The sequence below is a fragment of the Anguilla rostrata genome, chromosome 17 (genome assembly GCF_018555375.3).
Source record: "Anguilla rostrata isolate EN2019 chromosome 17, ASM1855537v3, whole genome shotgun sequence".
NCBI lineage: Eukaryota > Metazoa > Chordata > Actinopteri > Anguilliformes > Anguillidae > Anguilla > Anguilla rostrata.
In genome coordinates this window covers 6229506-6246552 of record NC_057949.1, presented here as the reverse complement: position 1 = coordinate 6246552, position 17047 = coordinate 6229506, and the positions used below count along the sequence as shown (strand labels likewise).

The following is a 17047-nucleotide window of genomic DNA, read 5'->3' as shown; positions in this document are numbered from 1 at the left end:
CGGACTTCTGTGAACTGCCCTACAACAGAATGTTGTCCCGTCATTTCCCCCCTGAATGACCCCTTTAAGGTGTAAGATCACAAACATGTGATTAGAATGTTCTTAACTGAATGTTCTAATGCTGATGCAACAATCACTACTGGTGACTGAAAGCAATGGAGTTCTAGAACACTGACTTTGACTGATTTTGAAAGAAAAAAAAAAAACATTCCAAAATTCCTACTCTTCAAAGGGTGAAAACAACTGTAGACCTACTTTGATTTGGACCACGTTCCCAGCCCAATTTCCCTCTCCGTCAATCCAAAGTTACGTGACTCGATAAAGAAGTTTTGCCAATCTTTCCGAGAACATGTTTAGTTTAGAGTGTTTAAAGTTTTGATAGATGAGCCTCTGCTTTTGACCTTTGTGAATACGGTGCATAAAAAGCATTAGTCACACTTTAACTACAGTTTGGAAGTGCAACCGATGCCATGTTCAGAAATTTATCTTCTTTTGCCGTTTAATCAAAGCTTGAATTTCAGTATGATAAAAAAAGCGTGTAGCGGAGCTCTGGCACATGCATGCATAAATACTGTGTAAAAATGTGTCTGTATATTATATAAAATCTTTAATGTGGTAAGACATCATTGCTCGAGTAGAGACTGGAAGGGCCTTTTACCCCAATGAAATCTTGGTTAAGGGGACGCAGAACCTGACCTTCCACTACGAACAGGGGTAAAGATCAGTAGTTTACAATGGTACACCTGCCACTGCTCTCTCATTCTCAGACCGGCCACTGCTCTCTCATTCTCAGACCAGCCACTGCTCTCTCATTCTCAGACCAGCCACTGCTCTCTCCTTCTCAGACCAGCCACTGCTCTCTCATTCTCAGACCAGCCACTGCTCTCTCATTCTCAGACCAGCCACTGCTCTCTCATTCTCAGAACAGCCACTGCTCTCTCCTTCTCAGACCTATGCCTGCAGATGCTGAAGTGAAGTCCATAATCAGCAGCTTCGTTGGCTTGCCTCCACACTGGCCAGCGGAAGCTGCGTGCGCTGACTGGCATTACAGCAGAGCAATATTACCACGGCAGTGGCTTTACTTTTAGTAAAAATCTGCATTTCTTTGGCTATTGATGAAAACGTTTTGCAGGCAGGGGACTGAACAGGAGCTAAATTTGCAGAATTGACCTCTGCGCTCATGGTAGTTCCACAGCACAGAAATATTCTGCTTTATAAATGCTCCAGCTTCTGTGCACTCCCTGGAGCATTTATAAAATGTGCTCATTATGAGTGCTTTCTGTCTCCAGCTGTTTGCCTGCCTGCATAGTTGTATTGTCTTTTGTACAGTCCCCACGCTTCACTGTTAAGAGCATCAGGTCAGCCCGCTGGGGTGGTAGCGTGGCACTGGGGTGGGTCAGTGCAGTTCACACAAAGCACAGAGGAACCATGCCTATATCAGACTAATAACAAATGTGCTTGCACTGCCCCCTGGTGGCGACTAAAGTTGGTGAATAACTCACCATCACCTCTTCTTGGAGATATTTGATGAACTAGCCAGCATATTGTTCCACATTCAACAGAAATGAAAGTAAGCCCTGCAAATTTTTGTTTATCCAGTGCCTACACTTATATTACACCTGATGCCCCTTAAATTTATATCCAAGCTTTAATTACATATTTTTAACCCTCTATGGTACGCATTATGATGCCAGTTGATAAAAAAATGTTTGCACTGTTTTCTTGTCATAAAATAGACCAAGTAAACATAATTTAAAGAAATTTTCAAGAAATAATTTTTTTTTGGGGTACACGTAAAGCAACACAGTACCATAATGGTAAGGAATGAAAAAAGAGAGTTACTGTTTAAAATTTGAATAAAATTTATTACTATACTAATGGAAAATATTCAATCCCCTCACCAGTTTAAAATTCATGCCATTCGAAATAGAAAAACATTAAAAATGAACTCTTTTCATAAGTTTGTTTCTCTGAACGTTACCCTCAGACAACATTGTAACAACATTTAACAATTTTCAATTACTTAATTATCAAACAAAGTACATTAAACAAATAAAAATTAAACTTTACTCTCCTATTATTGTGAATCCAATTTTTTCCAGATTGTAAAATGACAGAAAAAGACATTCTCAGACCAATTTTGTGGAGAGAGATGATGGAGCTGAGCCATGTGACGAAGGCCGAGAAAAAGGGATTCAACTTCTAGAGAGTCATGTGACAAATTGAAACACTGCTATTAGTTTCCTTGGGGCCCTCCCTCTTTTTAAAAGTATTGCATCATAAATGAGGATGTATTGTGTGAGTGTAGAAGTCCAAAAATGGGTATGTTATCGAGAGGCAACGCGGTACCATAGAGGGTTGGTACTCCTAATTATGGAAATGTAATTTGAATGCATTACAGTAGAAAATTATTCTGGAGAATTATTTTTAATTTCTTAAAAACTACATGGTTTTGGTGGTCTGCTTCTTTTTATTTCCAAACTGAAAGAAAATTAAAGCTAAAACAAAAAGATACCATGCATATCAAAATGGCCTAGTTTATTTAACGGACTTGTCTGTGACTTTTAGACAGTAGCACGGTGAAGAAGCCTTTCAGGTTTCTCCCCTCTGTCCAGATCCTCCTCACATAGCTCTTCAGTTCCCTCCTCCGGTGCTAAGCCTTCGCTCTCTCTCTCTCTCTCCCCTGAGCCCCTCCGCCTGTTTCTCTCTCCACCCGCAGCGCCTCCTTCATCTCTTCCATCTCTCTCTCCATCCCTTCCCTCTCCTCCCTCAGCTGGCTCAGACGCTCTTTGTGCTGCTTCATCGCCGTCTCATGCTCGGTCCTTCTCCCCTCCGCCTCCTCCCTCTCTGCCCTCATCCGCCCCTTCAGGGCCTCCTCCTCCTCCGCCCACAGCTCCCTCTGCGTCTCCCATGCCGTGGCCAGGGCCCTCCTCTCCTCCACCCTCTCCTCCCTCTCTCTCCTCCTCTGCTGCTCGGTCTGCTCTTCCTCCCGCGCCCACAGCTCTCTCTGCATTTCCCAGGCCTCGGCCAGCTCCTTCCTCTTCCTCAGAATCTCTTTTCGTTTCACCTTCAGCAACCTCTCCACCTTCTGTTGCTCCTCCTCCATCTGCCCACTCCCGGTTATGTTTGGTGCATCGTTATTCGAACCCTTCACCACCTTCTCGGACCCTTCACCCTTAAAATGATCAGAATTTGAGACCGTTCTTTTAAATTGATTTTCATTTTGTTTGCTTTGTAGGTACATGCTCATCAGTATGTAAAAGTTGTTTATGCTGTATCACTGAAAGACAAAACCCTTAACTTGCTCAAAGGCCAAGGACGTAGAACAAAACACTTACCCTGAAAAAGAAAATACTATGAAGGAAATTCATTGATGTCCACTCCTTTCAGGTCTAATCAAACATATTATCAGTTACCAGATATATACAAGCTATTCTGTTTTTATTCATTATGATCTCACAGAGTTACCTTTATGACATCATACTTGTTCTGGTGTGAGCTACAAAGGATGACCATTCGGTAAGCTGGTTTCTTTTTATAAACCTTTCGAAGTTAATCATATGTGTATAACTGGGCCGGCATCCAAGCCTGTGTTACCCATCAGACTGTCTATCTCCTTGATTTGTCATGAGCTGTTTAGATAAGTTACAGATTGACAGGTAGAATCAATGTGTTCTAATTGCTGAAATCATCACTCAACTGATCATTGCAACTAAACCACTTGTGGAAAAAAAGTGTTCAAAAGCAAATGCCATCAAGCCAAAACTACATTGAGTTAATAGGTTTGTTTTTGACAATCCAAATTCATCAAGAGATTGGTTGTAATAAAACCCAGTAGGCCGGGGGATCCAAGGACTGAGTTTGAAAACCTGATTCAATCAACCAACCAATCAGAAAACCTGAATATGTTTGCAGTGGCATGTTTGACTGTACTGCCAAAAGCATAAAATGACGTGCATTTCCTGGGGAGGAATTTTGAAAACCATTAATCCCAGAAAACCTTCAGTCAACTTTGAAAAAAACTAGAGAGATACTGTACATGCTGCATAACAACAGGAAACCGAGGGAATGACAGGGTAGGGCTTAATTAAAACCTAATTAAGTCTAAGTCTCAATTAGTTTAAACTAATGAGTAACTGAAGCTGAAATAAAGTCTGTTCATGTTAAATCCAGACTGTCCCTGGAGAGAGGGCCAATGGGATTGTATTAGTGGGATAGAACAAGGCTACTGGACACAGTGTGCATCAGGGTCAGAGCAGGACAAGGCTGTTGGACACAGTGTGTATCAGGGTCAGAGCAGGACAAGGCTGCTGGACACAGTGTGTATCAGGGTCAGAGCAGGACAAGGCTGCTGGACACAGTGTGTATCAGGGACAGAGCAGGACAAGGCTGCTGGACACAGTGTGTATCAGGGACAGAGCAGGACAAGGCTGCTGGACACAGTGTGTATCAGGGTCAGAGCAGGACAAGGCTGCTGGACACAGTGTGTATCAGGGTCAGAGCAGGACAAGGCTGTTGGACAAAGTGTGTATGAGGGACAGGACAGCACAAGGCTGTTGGACAAAGTGTGTAAAAGAGGTAAAGATCAGAGAGAAGACAGGTGGTTGTGGAAATGTTGCAAAACTAACATCATTAAGAGCAGAACCCAACGGAAACAGAGCAGGCCAGTTATCAATGAGACTGTAAGGACCGTTCAGAAAAACTGTATGAAAATAGAAGAGTACAAGAGGCTTTGGGACTGTATACATTTAGGCCCAATCCTTAGGAGAGTTATTTAAAATAAAAAAGTTATTAAAAAAAGTATAATAGTGTCTATTTTTGTAAATTGAATTAAATGATAAAATTAAGGGGACTGAGTGCCGCCATGATTTGTTTTTTCCACTAGAGGGAGCCCTTGACAGGGCAAGCAAAAAATAGGTTCCTTTTATTTTTCTTCTCTTTGCTTATTTCTGTGCATGAATATATTGTAAGATCAACGACAAAACCAGCAATAATCAAATCAATCAGAGCAATAATGTTCAACGGTAATTATCTCCAGGTCCCCTCCATATACTTCCCTTAAGCATGGTTTCATCAGGGGTTCATGGCAATCGAATGCTGTTATTGGGGTAAAGAACAAAATTTGGCTTAAAGGTTTTGGTTATCCTCAGGCGCTATGCTAAGACTTTAGTGGATAGGGTCTATGTTGAGAAACATCATTTCTAATGCAAATGGCACAGTTCTGCTTTAAGCGCAGTGACTGCGAAGCCTGGATCAGTATTTAGTTCCCTGTGACACACGATTCGATCTCCTGCGTTTCCTTATGTGCAGCAGACAACGATTTTCTGATAATAATAATGCGCTTGTCATGCATCTGTAAGTGTACTGGAAAATGAACAGGTGGTAAACCACGCAGGAACTAAATGTGGGGTCCTGAGAACATGTGAACTACACCCTGCAATTAGGCGCTTTTCACATCAAGAGGGATTATTTACCCTCTTCAGCGACATGTCAGAAATTGCTAAGCATTCTGTGAAGAATAAAATTCTGATGTTCATGTGGTGCTCATTATGCTATGTTGCAAACAATTACATGAAAAGAGGAAGGAAAAGTATTTAATTCAAGAGTCTCCTAACTGGTGAAAGTGTGGTTACATGGCCACTAAAACAAACAATTTGCCAGATATGAATTAAAAAACAAAGCAAATGATAACGAGCTAAACCTACACTGTGTGAATAAGTTTAAGGAAAATATTATGAACAAACTGAAATATGTTGACCAAGGTAGTTAGTAGCCTGTTGATTCACCTACATTGATTACTTAAAAATATGCATTACCTTTTAATGTATTGTTTACAATATAGCACAATAAGCACAATGTAAACATAGAATTTCTATTCTACATGGCATGGATTGCTACTTCTGACATAACATGGCTTAAGAGGATAAATAACTCCTCTAAACTTGAAAAGCTCATACTTAAGAAAAAGGGAACAACTTGTTAAAATTCTGAGATTGTGACTGATTCTAACAAAAACCAGCAAACGCAGGGGGTCCCCAGGAACCACCGCTCTTGAGGGGCCTCACAGACTGGTGCTTTAGAGGGACCTCACAAACAGGTGCTTTAGAGGGGCCTCACAGACTGGTGCTTTAGAGGGACCTCACAGACTGGTGCTTTAGAGGGGCCTCACAGACTGGTGCTTTAGAGGGGCCTCACAGACTGGTGCTTTAGAGGGGCCTCACAGACGGGTGCTTTAGAGCAGTGGTGTCAAACTCGTTGCCATGGAGGGCCGTGTGTATGCAGGTTTTCATTCCAACCAATTAATGCTGCCTTAATTGAGTCCAATTACTCATTCAGCCATATGCGTTTAACTGCATTGAAGCACAGAATATAAGAAAATTTTTATTTAGACAATGTGGGTCACCATAGACGTCGGGTCACCATTGTGCACAAACCTGCATCCCTAATTCAGCAAATAATTTAACTAATTATATAATCAAGATCTGAGGCTGGAATGAAAACCTGCATACACGGCCCTCCATGGCAACGAGTTTGACACCACTGCTTTAGAGGGACCTCACAGACTGGTGCTTTAGAGGGGCCTCACAGACTGGTGCTTTAGAGGGGCCTCACAGACTGGTGCTTTAGAGGGACCTCACAGACTGGTGCTTTAGAGGGACCTCACAGACTGGTGCTTTAGAGGGACCTCACAGACTGGTGCTTTAGAGGGGCCTCACAGACTGGTGCTTTAGAGGGACCTCACAGACTGGTGCTTTAGAGCCACAGCACACAGCCTTAGCGACAGCCTTAGCTGACGACCACCACTAACCACCAACATCGCACCTAATTCACATAAAATTATTCTCTCACGCTGATGCAGGACACACGCTCACAGCCATATTTCACGTGTCTGAAACACTTTCATAAGGTTTCTCACGATCTGCAGGCTTGGTAATGGCTTGTAGCCCAACTTGTAAACTGCGGTGTGATAACATTACATTTATGTGTTAGACGATTTTATCCAAAGCATGATAAGAATCTGACATGCACGCTTTGGAGCAGTGAACACACTAGCCTGTGCTATGCAGTTAGGTTTTCCAAACTGGGTAGGAGGAGGACCAAAAGAATTCACAACAAGAGATATTGCCGATGTGATGGAGGCCTCCCTGTTCACTTGGTGTTATTAATAATAATAATAATAATAATAATAATAATAATATTTTATTCCATAGTGCAGAAAGTGCCGAGGAGATCTTTTGTTCAGGATCTGAGAGGGAAGGTGTCATTTTAAGAGATCAGTAATGTACCCTGGGTCTAGACCTAGACCAATTAAAAGTCTAAAAGAAACTCTAAGCCAGTGTAATGAGGGCAGGATGGGTGTTACGTGTGAGATCTCATTTGTTTTGCTGACAAGCCTAGCATTCGAGTTTTAAATAAAATAAGAATAAGGTATTTCAGCTAAGGTATGAGCACAGAGATGCTCTTATCTATAATCACAGAGGACTGCAGTCCATCTAGAATCACATGCAGAACGTCAGCTGGATGTATAACAGGTTAAAAAAAAAGCCTCAGCTCGATCATGACAAGCCGAGTTTTCATCTGGAGAAACTACACAATAAATGAATGATGGTACACCCACCAAACCATCAGCATCCCCCATCCTTCAATTCATGACGATGGGCAAATGCTGATTAACACTAACATGAAGTCCAACTAATGGCATGCCAATCATTATCATTCATAGCAGTGAACACAGGACACAAAATATATTATTTCTGCTAATCATTATGCCTTGAATTAAGTATGGAATCCCATCTTTGTCCAAAGTAAATAGATATATAATTTAGGATACATATATTCATATGAATAAATGCAGAGATATATACAAGGCAATATATTTAGAAATAGTTCATAAATGATACTCCGTTCTTTATTAATAAATATTATTTAATCATACTCATTTTCACATCACAAATTTTAATTTCATAAAGATTTCATTCAAAATGACTTTTTTCAAGAGACTACTTGTATGACACACAAACACACACATGCATACATATACATATGCATGTGTGTTTGTGTAGTATAAACATATCAAATTTATACCTTAGTTGTTCTAATCACTTATGTCAGTTTTTCCTTTGCTTTTCTCGACTCTTTGAATCTTATGTGTTGGTTAACTCGGAGACCCTAGTTTCCAGTGGAGTGCTCCAGGGTCAGCTATACAATTGCTCATCACTGAAGAGGGAGGGACGCGATGTGCTGAGTGTGTGTGTCAGTTTAACAGGAATAAAAACCTCAGAACAACGTGTGTGTGTTGCTTTACCGGACCACCCCAAACCCCATCTCCTCGTTCTCGGAAACCACATTCTATCGAGATACGCATCACACCACCCCTTTAAAACTTTTCATCTGCGTCAGATGCAGACCACCTGACCACCACCTCCACCGCTGCCACCAACCCCACTCTGACTGCATCTACAGCTCAATTTTCACACAATTAACGGAAGCGTAGAATATTCTCAAAACAGATGTGTTCAGGCAAACATCTCACAGACTACTCCAGAGGCGCCATAAAGGTAAGCACGTCGTTATTTAACGCGTCTTAAAATTAAGACATCTTGATAGCTTGTTTCTTTCTGTTTGGTCAATGCTTACATTACATTTATTTGCCTACATGTTACAGTGGCATTGAAGGGTGGAGGTATCATGATCTAAAAATCTGTATGATACAAATGCACAGCTAAAGTCTGCCATATTAAATGGCAGACATACTGAATTTGAAAAGTGTGAGAACACCTCACTGTAGACAACACCGCTATTCTGCTAGGCTTATGTACACCATCAGAAAAAGCAGTACAGTAGAGATTCACTTTTGTTCTCCAAGGTAAATTTTCTGTTAATGTTCCATCACAGGGCACATTTTCACTGTTGGATAGTCTCCAGGGCACTGGCTGAGACACAGTAACATATTTTAACAAACAGTAATAATTAAGAAATATATAAGTAAGGTACTTCATACTTGCAACAACCTAATTTTTATATAAACAATCCAGAATGAATAAATAAAAAATTGAATCAGAGTAACGTTTCAGGGCAGATCACATTCGGCTCAAAACAGTGTCGACGAGTCGTTAGAAAGGAAGAGGATGTGGTGACATTGGCGTTCCTGAGAATAGACGGCTCTGCAGCTCTGAGCGTTGAGGGGCTCGGCTATATGTGTTTGCAAGTGTTTTTGGGAAATGTAGTTCACAGTCCAATGATGTCGATGAACGTGAAGAACCACGGGAAGCATGCATTTGGGGACGGCAAGGGGTTAATTCTTTAAAACGGCAAATTTCTTGTCTGGAAAATGGACACGCCACGTTCTCTGGGGCTTGCAAACAAAACCTAACCGGACCCCAATCACTGGGGAAACTATCGGACACGTACACCCACACTCACACAAATTCAGTTTGAGCTTACCACTCCATCATCTCAAATGTGAGATGCGCCAATTCCGGGAAACGGCGTTGGTTGCCGCGTGGAGAGAGAGAGCGCAACTACACAAACATGAAATTAATAAACGGACACCTTCCCCCTGCCTCAAATTTAAATAACAAAGACAAAAGAACGTAAAACAGAGCGTCAACTAATTCAGTTCGTAGCAAGCCCGTTCTCCAGGGGGCCAGCTCCTCCTATTGATACATTTCAGCAGCGGTTCACTTTCTGTCTTGTGTGCTCAGACCAACAAAATGAAACGACAATCGAAACGACAATCAAAACGCACCCTCGGGGTGAGCTCCCGGTCTCGGCCCCGAACCGTGAAAATCAACACACCTTTCAGCATCTGAGCTGATTAGTTAATGCAACCCAGGTGCGTGTGCTCTCTCCACCACCCGGCGTGGCCGAGACCAATCCGCTTCTTCGGCGGACCGAATGCCAGTGTCATCATGTGTAATGTGTCACATCCTCTTTATGTCAAAAGAAGTGCTATTTCTTAAAATTCAATTAAATTGAATCTGTGCCATATTTTCACAATTAGTGCTAGTGTACGTACTTATCACAGGTGCACAACCTAGCGAAGGTAACTGTGGAAGTCATCTGTCTTATATGTGTGTACCTGGTTTCCTAAAACAGCAGACCTCCATTGTCGCGATGTAATTCGCATTTTTTGTACTTATAACAGCTTATAACGTCACTGTGAGACGGCTTGATGTCACAGAGTTTCGACTGACTGCAGGTCACCGTGTGACAGGTTTTGTTTTGCGTTTGGTTAGCTTTTGTATCCAAATTCTTTAAAAAGCTGTCTGGAGTTCATTAAAGATTTATGGAAACATGTCTAGATTCACTTGTTAAATTTCAAGATATTGAACATGAGACAACCAAAGACATGTAATGATTGTAATGTGTGAAATGTTTGATCATTTTGACAATACATATTACTGTGCATATTATATGTGGGAATTGTTAATACATAGATATCCATATCTTTTTATATGTAGAGTGTATATGGATATGTATACATTTACAATTCACATCAATTGTTTGAAAGTGAAGCCAAAATACGTCAATTTTAAGCTGAACAATTTTTGGAATGGGTTATTTGTGTAATAGTTTTAAACAGCATCTCATTTTGTAGTTGTGGTTTGCATAAATCAACATTTAACATATCCACACGTATAGACCAACAAAAGTTTGTAGTTGACTTCCCTAAACTTTAAGCAAAAAACTCCCCCCCCCTCAAAAAAAATTAATTAATTAATTAAATAAATAAATAAAACTTAAGTAGAACAACACATAGACTGGATTCAGAGTTCAAAGCAGACTGCCCTGTCAGAGATCAGTGGAAGTGCAGCATTACTGCATCAGCGATATCATGGAGGATCAATGTACTTTATAATAAGGTGTTTAAAAACGCATAATTGTTTCTTGCACTTTTTTTCCTTATTCACTGATTTGGCAACAAAACCAGTGCAGGTCTTGAGAGAAATGTGTTGATATTTTTGGTGTTAACGGGAACTGTTGTTCTTACTTCACTTGCAGAAGAAGAAAAAGCTGCAATCCTCACAATTTCCCACACAAACCGCCCTCCTCCCTCAAGCTCCTCGGCCGCGGCCATGCACTCCATCACCCCTGCATTCTGGGTGGGTCTCCTGCTGTCCCTTTCCACTCCGACCAGCCAATCCTGCAGCACCGGCTCAGCCAGCGAGTGCAAAGAGGCGGAGCTAGCCCCCGGAACCAATCTGGCCGGGGAAGGGTTCGACATCACCAAAATGAAGCGTAAAGGTGCATATGTCATCGACCTGAGCGTCTGGAAACGCAAAGACAAAACGTGCACGATCTGCAGGAACCCGTACCTCGAGGGGAAATTGCAGAAGCTGCCGCTGTCTGTGGTGGACTGGAGGCCGAACCACCACTGCAGTGTGAAAGTGGCCAGCTCGCTGTACCAGTCCAGCGAGGCCCTGGTCAGCGCCAGCTCAAACAGCGTGGAGAACAACTGGAAGTCCAATTTAGACATCTCAGTCGGTAAAGCTCAAGGATCATTAATGATGGCAGGAACCCATTCCAAATTGGCCGAGTTCTCCATGGAGAAAACTAAGAAGGACAAGTTCAGTTTTACCAGCCACCAAGTGTCCTGCCTCTATTACAGGTAAGGTCATTTTACCAAACATCAGAGCCCATATTCACAAAGCTTCTCAGTCAGAGCCCATATTCACAAAGCTTCTCAGTCAGAGCCCATATTCATAAAGCTTCTCAGTCAGAGTCCATATTCATAAAGCTTCTCAGTCACAGCCCATATCTCACAAAGCTTCTCAGTCGGCCATATCACAAAGCTTCTCAGTCAGACCATATTCATAAATCTTCTCAGTCAGAGCTCATATTCACAAAGCTTCTCAGCAGGCCCATATTCACAAGCTTCTGTCAGAGCCATATTCACAAAGCTTCTCAGTCAGAGCCCATATTCACAAAGCTTCTCAGTCAGAGCCCATATTCATAAATCTTCTCAGTCAGAGCTCATATTCACAAAGCTTCTCAGTCAGAGCCCATATTCACAAAGCTTCTCAGTCAGAGCCCATATTCACAAAGCTTCTCAGTCAGAGCCCATATTCATAAAGCTTCTCAGTCAGAGTCCATATTCATAAAGCTTCTCAGGGTAAGAGCACTGATCTGGGATCTGATTTTGCCTGTCCATCTCCCAACTCTGGCCTTTATGAGCTAGAATGCAGAGCTGATCCTGGGTCAGCACTCCTACTCTGTGATGCTTTATGAATACAGACCAATATCCCCCATTTAAACACTTATGTTGATGATTTAAAGTTCTTCAACCACCTGCCTATGGAAGCACATTTGTGCCAAAATTATAAGGAAAATGCTAATCGGTAATTACATTTTATTTTCATTGAATGTGCGCAAAAAACATAGCATAATTCATGTGAAAAACCTAAATGCCTTTTCATTTCCAAGTTAATGTATACACTTTATCAGACAACTTAAAAATTTAAACGTAAAATCCATTTCATATAAAATTTCTCACCCTCCATGACTCTGTCATAATTTAAATGAATATGAAAAACTACATTTGAAATAGCAGTTTCTTATTGTAGCTGCATTTTCCATGACAAAAATAAAATGATAATTAAATTTGCCATTTTTCATTTCGTTGTTGCACAAGGGTGATATTATTCAAATGCAGTGGCATTGCTTTCGTCTGCATCATCATTTCATGCAAAAACCCCCTCCTTTCCTCCCCTAATTCTCTGTAGCTATAGGGTGTCCAGCAATCCCCGACTACACCCTGAATTTCGGCGAGCTGTGAAACTCCTCCCGAAGGCATACACCCAGGAAAACAAACAGCGCTACTACAAATTAATCGACAACTTTGGCACTCACTATATCACCAAGGTAGGAACGCAGCTGTAAAACAGGGGAAGACAGTCAAAAAGAGAGGGAAACTGCCTCTTCTGTAAACCTGTGTCAGCCTTTTTACATGCATCACTGGAACATGCTCAACATGTTCATCAAGTCTTGACTTGAAATTAACCACACTCATAACATTAGTCAGGTTCTTAAACCTTACTGTGGTACTATCACCCTTACCAGGTTAATAGTCTGATATGAGATATGTCTGCCCAACTTTTCTTTGGGTGTGCTTTGCTAATACACCAATGTTGAATTGGTCTTTCTGAGGAAGCATAGTGGGGCTGCAACTGGGGGCCATGATTCAAGGTAGCACAAGCACTGGCCCGCAGCATAACACTGATTAAAACCTGCCAGCTCCAAACAAGCCGTGTGATAGTTGTGCCAAGTTGCGCAGTAGCTGTGCTGATGAGGAGCTGTGCTGGTGGCGCCCCCTGCAGGTGGAGCTGGGAGGCAGCGTTCACTCGGTCACCAGCATCAGGCAGTGCCAGGCCGCACTGCAGGGCCTGAGCTCGGAGGAGGTGAAGACCTGCCTGGACGTGGAGGCCGCAGCCAGCGTGGGGGACAACAAACTGAGCACGGAGGTCAAGCACTGCAAAAGTGCCGCGGACAAGCTGGAGAACAAGGCCGGCTTCTCCAGCAACTTCAACGACAGGTCAGCCACTGGGGGCGTATCACTGGGAACGTGTCAATGGGGTGTGCCACTAGAGTGTGTCACTGGGGCTCTGTCACCATGGGTGTGTCAATTTGGGTTATCATTGGGGCGTGTCATTGGGGGCATGTCATTAGGGGTTATCATTGGGGCTTGTCACTTGGGGCGGGTCACTGGGATGTGTCGGAGGGATGTGTCATTGCAGTGGTGCGTGAAAGTGGCAGTATAGCAGGGCCTCCCAGAGCATGGGAGCCCTGTACCAACATGATGTCATGTCTGCCTCATGTTTAAACCAGTCTGTTTCTGCCTTTTTTCTTTTCAGGTTGACTGAGATTCGAGGGGGCCACACCACAGAGCCCGAGCTACTGTTTTCGGCCAATAAAGATCCAGGGGCCTACAAGGAGTGGTTGTCCTCCCTGACGCTGAGCCCAGACCTGGTGTCCTACTCCCTGGATGCTCTCCACGAACTGCTCCCCACCTCCAACCCTGCCAGGCAGCACCTGCGTAAAGCCATCAGCCACTACATCCTGGAGAATTCCCTCTGGAAGAACTGCTCCGCCCCCTGCCAGGCCGGCATTAAGACACACCCCCAGGACTCGTGTATCTGCAGTTGCCATAACAACCCCGGAGTGACCCCGGACTGCTGTCCCTCTCAGAAAGGGCTGGCCCGGGTGAAGGTCACCGTGCAGAAGGGCACGGGCCTGTGGGGGGACTACAACACGGGCACGGACGGGTACGTGAAGCTGTTTCACTTCAAAACGCAGGCCGGCCGCACCAGAGTGATCTACAACAACAACAACCCTGACTGGAACGAGCTCTTCGACCTGGGGTCAGTGGTTCTGTCGATAGACGACCAGGTCAAATTCGAGGTGTGGGACGAGGACAATAAGTGGGACGACGACCACCTGGGTGAATGCTCAGTTAAGCTGAAAGCAGGGGTCTATGCGGACCTCTGCAATCTGAACCACGGGCAGCTGTATTATAAGATCGAGGTGACATGCGCTCCGAGTTTGGGGGGTCCCGCTTGCCAGGACTACGTAGGGTCGCCGATGAACTTCCACCTGGAGAAGGCGTACGTGTCCCGCAACGCGAGGACGGTCCCCAGGGAGATGCTGGCGAAAATGGGCGTGTTTGTGGACAAAGATCCTCTTTCAGCCAATCACAGCATCTCCAGTGTGACTGAAAATTAAGAAGTGTCTCAGGCAAAACTATACAAATAACAATAGACAAGCTTAAAAAGAGTTACTTTCTGGATACTTTCAGGATACCGATTAAATGAGTACTCATATGCTACTTATTTTCTTCTGCTGTATGATAACCATAGAAATTGTAAAGGATGTTCCTTATTCCTATTTCTTTATAGGATTTTATTTTCAATTCTTGTTATATCTTGTATTTATTACCTATTTTTTCATTGCAAGCATTCCTGTTCTACAACAATTATGTTACTTTTTTATTATAATAAAATCTGCAACAAAACAAACATTGTGCTTCTCATTCCTACCGCTCCTGAACTTGGGAAACGAACAGACGATGTGCCTCAGTCAATGACCCAGCTGTTGGACAGCATGCTTCTGCAGTCCCGAGATGCAGTATCAAAGCAATTTAAAGGCTTTTACTCTCTCCAGCCAACATTTACAACATAATTTTAGCATGAAAAACTGTTGTCACACACACACACACACACACTCATACACACACACACACACACTCATACACACACACACTCACACACACACACACACACACACACACACACACACCACACACAACACACACACACCACACACACCACACACCCCACACACCCACACACACACACACACACACACACACACACACAAACATGTAAAACATTTTTATAAGCAATCTATTATCACTTTATATCAAATACTTTTTGGAATACTTTCTTGTATTGGAACCAATGAAATACTCTCAAAAAGTGCATACCCTGCCTTCTGCTCATATTGGCAGGCTCACTTACACCAGGCGAGATCAATAGAGCACAGAAAAGTGTTTGAATCCAAAACAAATATGTATTTGACCGAGGTCTGGTTGTGACCATTTGATCCATATATGCATTCATCTGCATATGTATGTTCACCACATGGGGATGTTTTCAAAGGTCATGGCCTGTCGTTCAAATATACCTGAGGATATAAACGGTAAAGTCAACTAAGTGATGTCACATGGTTACAATGCTGACCTCACAGAGTTGGCAGCCACGGATTGGTGATGCCATGGCTGTGCTGAGATCCCAAACAGTAGCAATATTACCCACTATACTGACCGCCTACATCAACTTGTTTTTAATTATTTTCAGATACAGTTAAATGCAAATGTATTGGGACCGTTGAGGTTTTTCTTATTTACAAATCAAACTTGCATTTCAAATCAAACAAGGACAGTCTGCATTTTGCACTTCATTTTTTGAACAGACATTGAACTATATTGCAACAATGCCGTTCAGTGAGTCAACAATGAGTCCCCCTTTTTCAAGTCAGCATAACTATTAGGACAAGGTAAGTTCTGACCAATTTAATGACTATCAAGGTCTATATTTTGTCGCATACTGCTTACATTTGATGACTGCATGGAGTCTGTGACATCACTAGGTTCATGAGGTCGTCCTTTGCGATGCTCTGCCAAACTTGTACCTTGCAGTGGCTGTGTGTTTGCTGGGGTTTCAGTCTTCAGTTTCCTTCTGAGTAAGGGAAAAGCTTGGTCAACAGGGTCTAAATCTCACGACTGACTGGGCAACATCAAACACTTCCACCTTTTATTTCTGATGTGCTACTTGGTGAAGTTTACTGTACATTTTGGGTCATTGTTTTGCTGCATGATAAACTTCCATCCGATGAGTTTAGTGGTACTTCTCTGAGTATTGGTGGACAATGTGTTTCTGTACTCCCCAGCTGGCATTCTGTTGCTGCCATCACTGGTTACATCATCAATGAAGGCCATTTAGCCAGATCCAGATGCAGCCATATAGGCCCAAGCCATCACACTCCCTCTACCATGTTTGACAGATGAAGTAACATGCAGAGCAATCCATCTCACTCCACACTTTCACCCTTTCCATCCCTCTGGTAAATGATTATCTTGGTCTCATCTGTCCATAAGACCTGTTTCCAAAACTCATCGGGGTCATCTCTGTATTTTATTCTTGCAGATTCCAATCTTGCCTTTCTGATCTTGGCGCTGGTGAGAGGTTTGCATCTGGAAGTTTAACCTCTGTCATTTTTGACTCTCAGTCTTGTGCCCACAGTGTCTGGTAATACTTTCACACACAATGTGTGGAGGTAATTATTAATGGCGTCAACTGACAATTTAAGTTTTTTTCACCACAACTTATAATCAGCCTGTCATCACCTTCTGATGTCCTCTGCGGGCAGCCTGATTGTTGGTGTTAGTGGTTATCTACAGAGATATGTTTAAGTGTAATCTTGTTGACCATGGGTAGTTCTCATGAACTATTGACATATTATTCGCACAAACATAATCCTCTTCCCTGTG

The 17047-nt window shown here is 42.8% G+C and overlaps 3 protein-coding genes across 4 annotated transcripts in view; 1 reads left to right on the top strand and 2 right to left on the bottom strand.

Annotated features, from left to right (window-relative positions):
- Nucleotides 1-5479, bottom strand: part of atp2a1 (ATPase sarcoplasmic/endoplasmic reticulum Ca2+ transporting 1) — a 150690-nt gene extending 145211 nt beyond the window's left edge. The window contains exon 1 of the mRNA XM_064314299.1: nt 5475-5479. The gene's annotated coding sequence lies outside the window, so the exon portion shown is untranslated. The remainder of the gene's footprint in view (nt 1-5474) is intronic.
- LOC135242950 (uncharacterized) lies at nt 2524-9763 on the bottom strand. The gene is made up of 2 exons (XM_064314315.1): nt 9445-9763; nt 2524-3175 (listed from the first exon to the last, which is right to left on the bottom strand). Exon 2 carries the CDS (start codon nt 3104-3106, stop codon nt 2654-2656), a length of 453 nt encoding a protein of 150 aa, XP_064170385.1. The 5' UTR covers nt 3107-3175; nt 9445-9763; the 3' UTR covers nt 2524-2653.
- Nucleotides 8411-15014, top strand: LOC135242946 (perforin-1-like). Of its 2 annotated transcripts, none has more exons than XM_064314303.1 (5): nt 8411-8558; nt 11011-11611; nt 12726-12864; nt 13320-13534; nt 13854-15014. In XM_064314303.1, exons 2-5 carry the CDS (start codon nt 11079-11081, stop codon nt 14719-14721), a joined length of 1755 nt encoding a protein of 584 aa, XP_064170373.1. In that variant the 5' UTR covers nt 8411-8558; nt 11011-11078; the 3' UTR covers nt 14722-15014. The 2 variants fall into 2 exon arrangements, with proteins under 2 accessions (XP_064170373.1, XP_064170372.1); XM_064314302.1 differs by having other exon boundaries at nt 11005-11611.
- Nucleotides 15015-17047: the final 2033 nt, after the last annotated feature.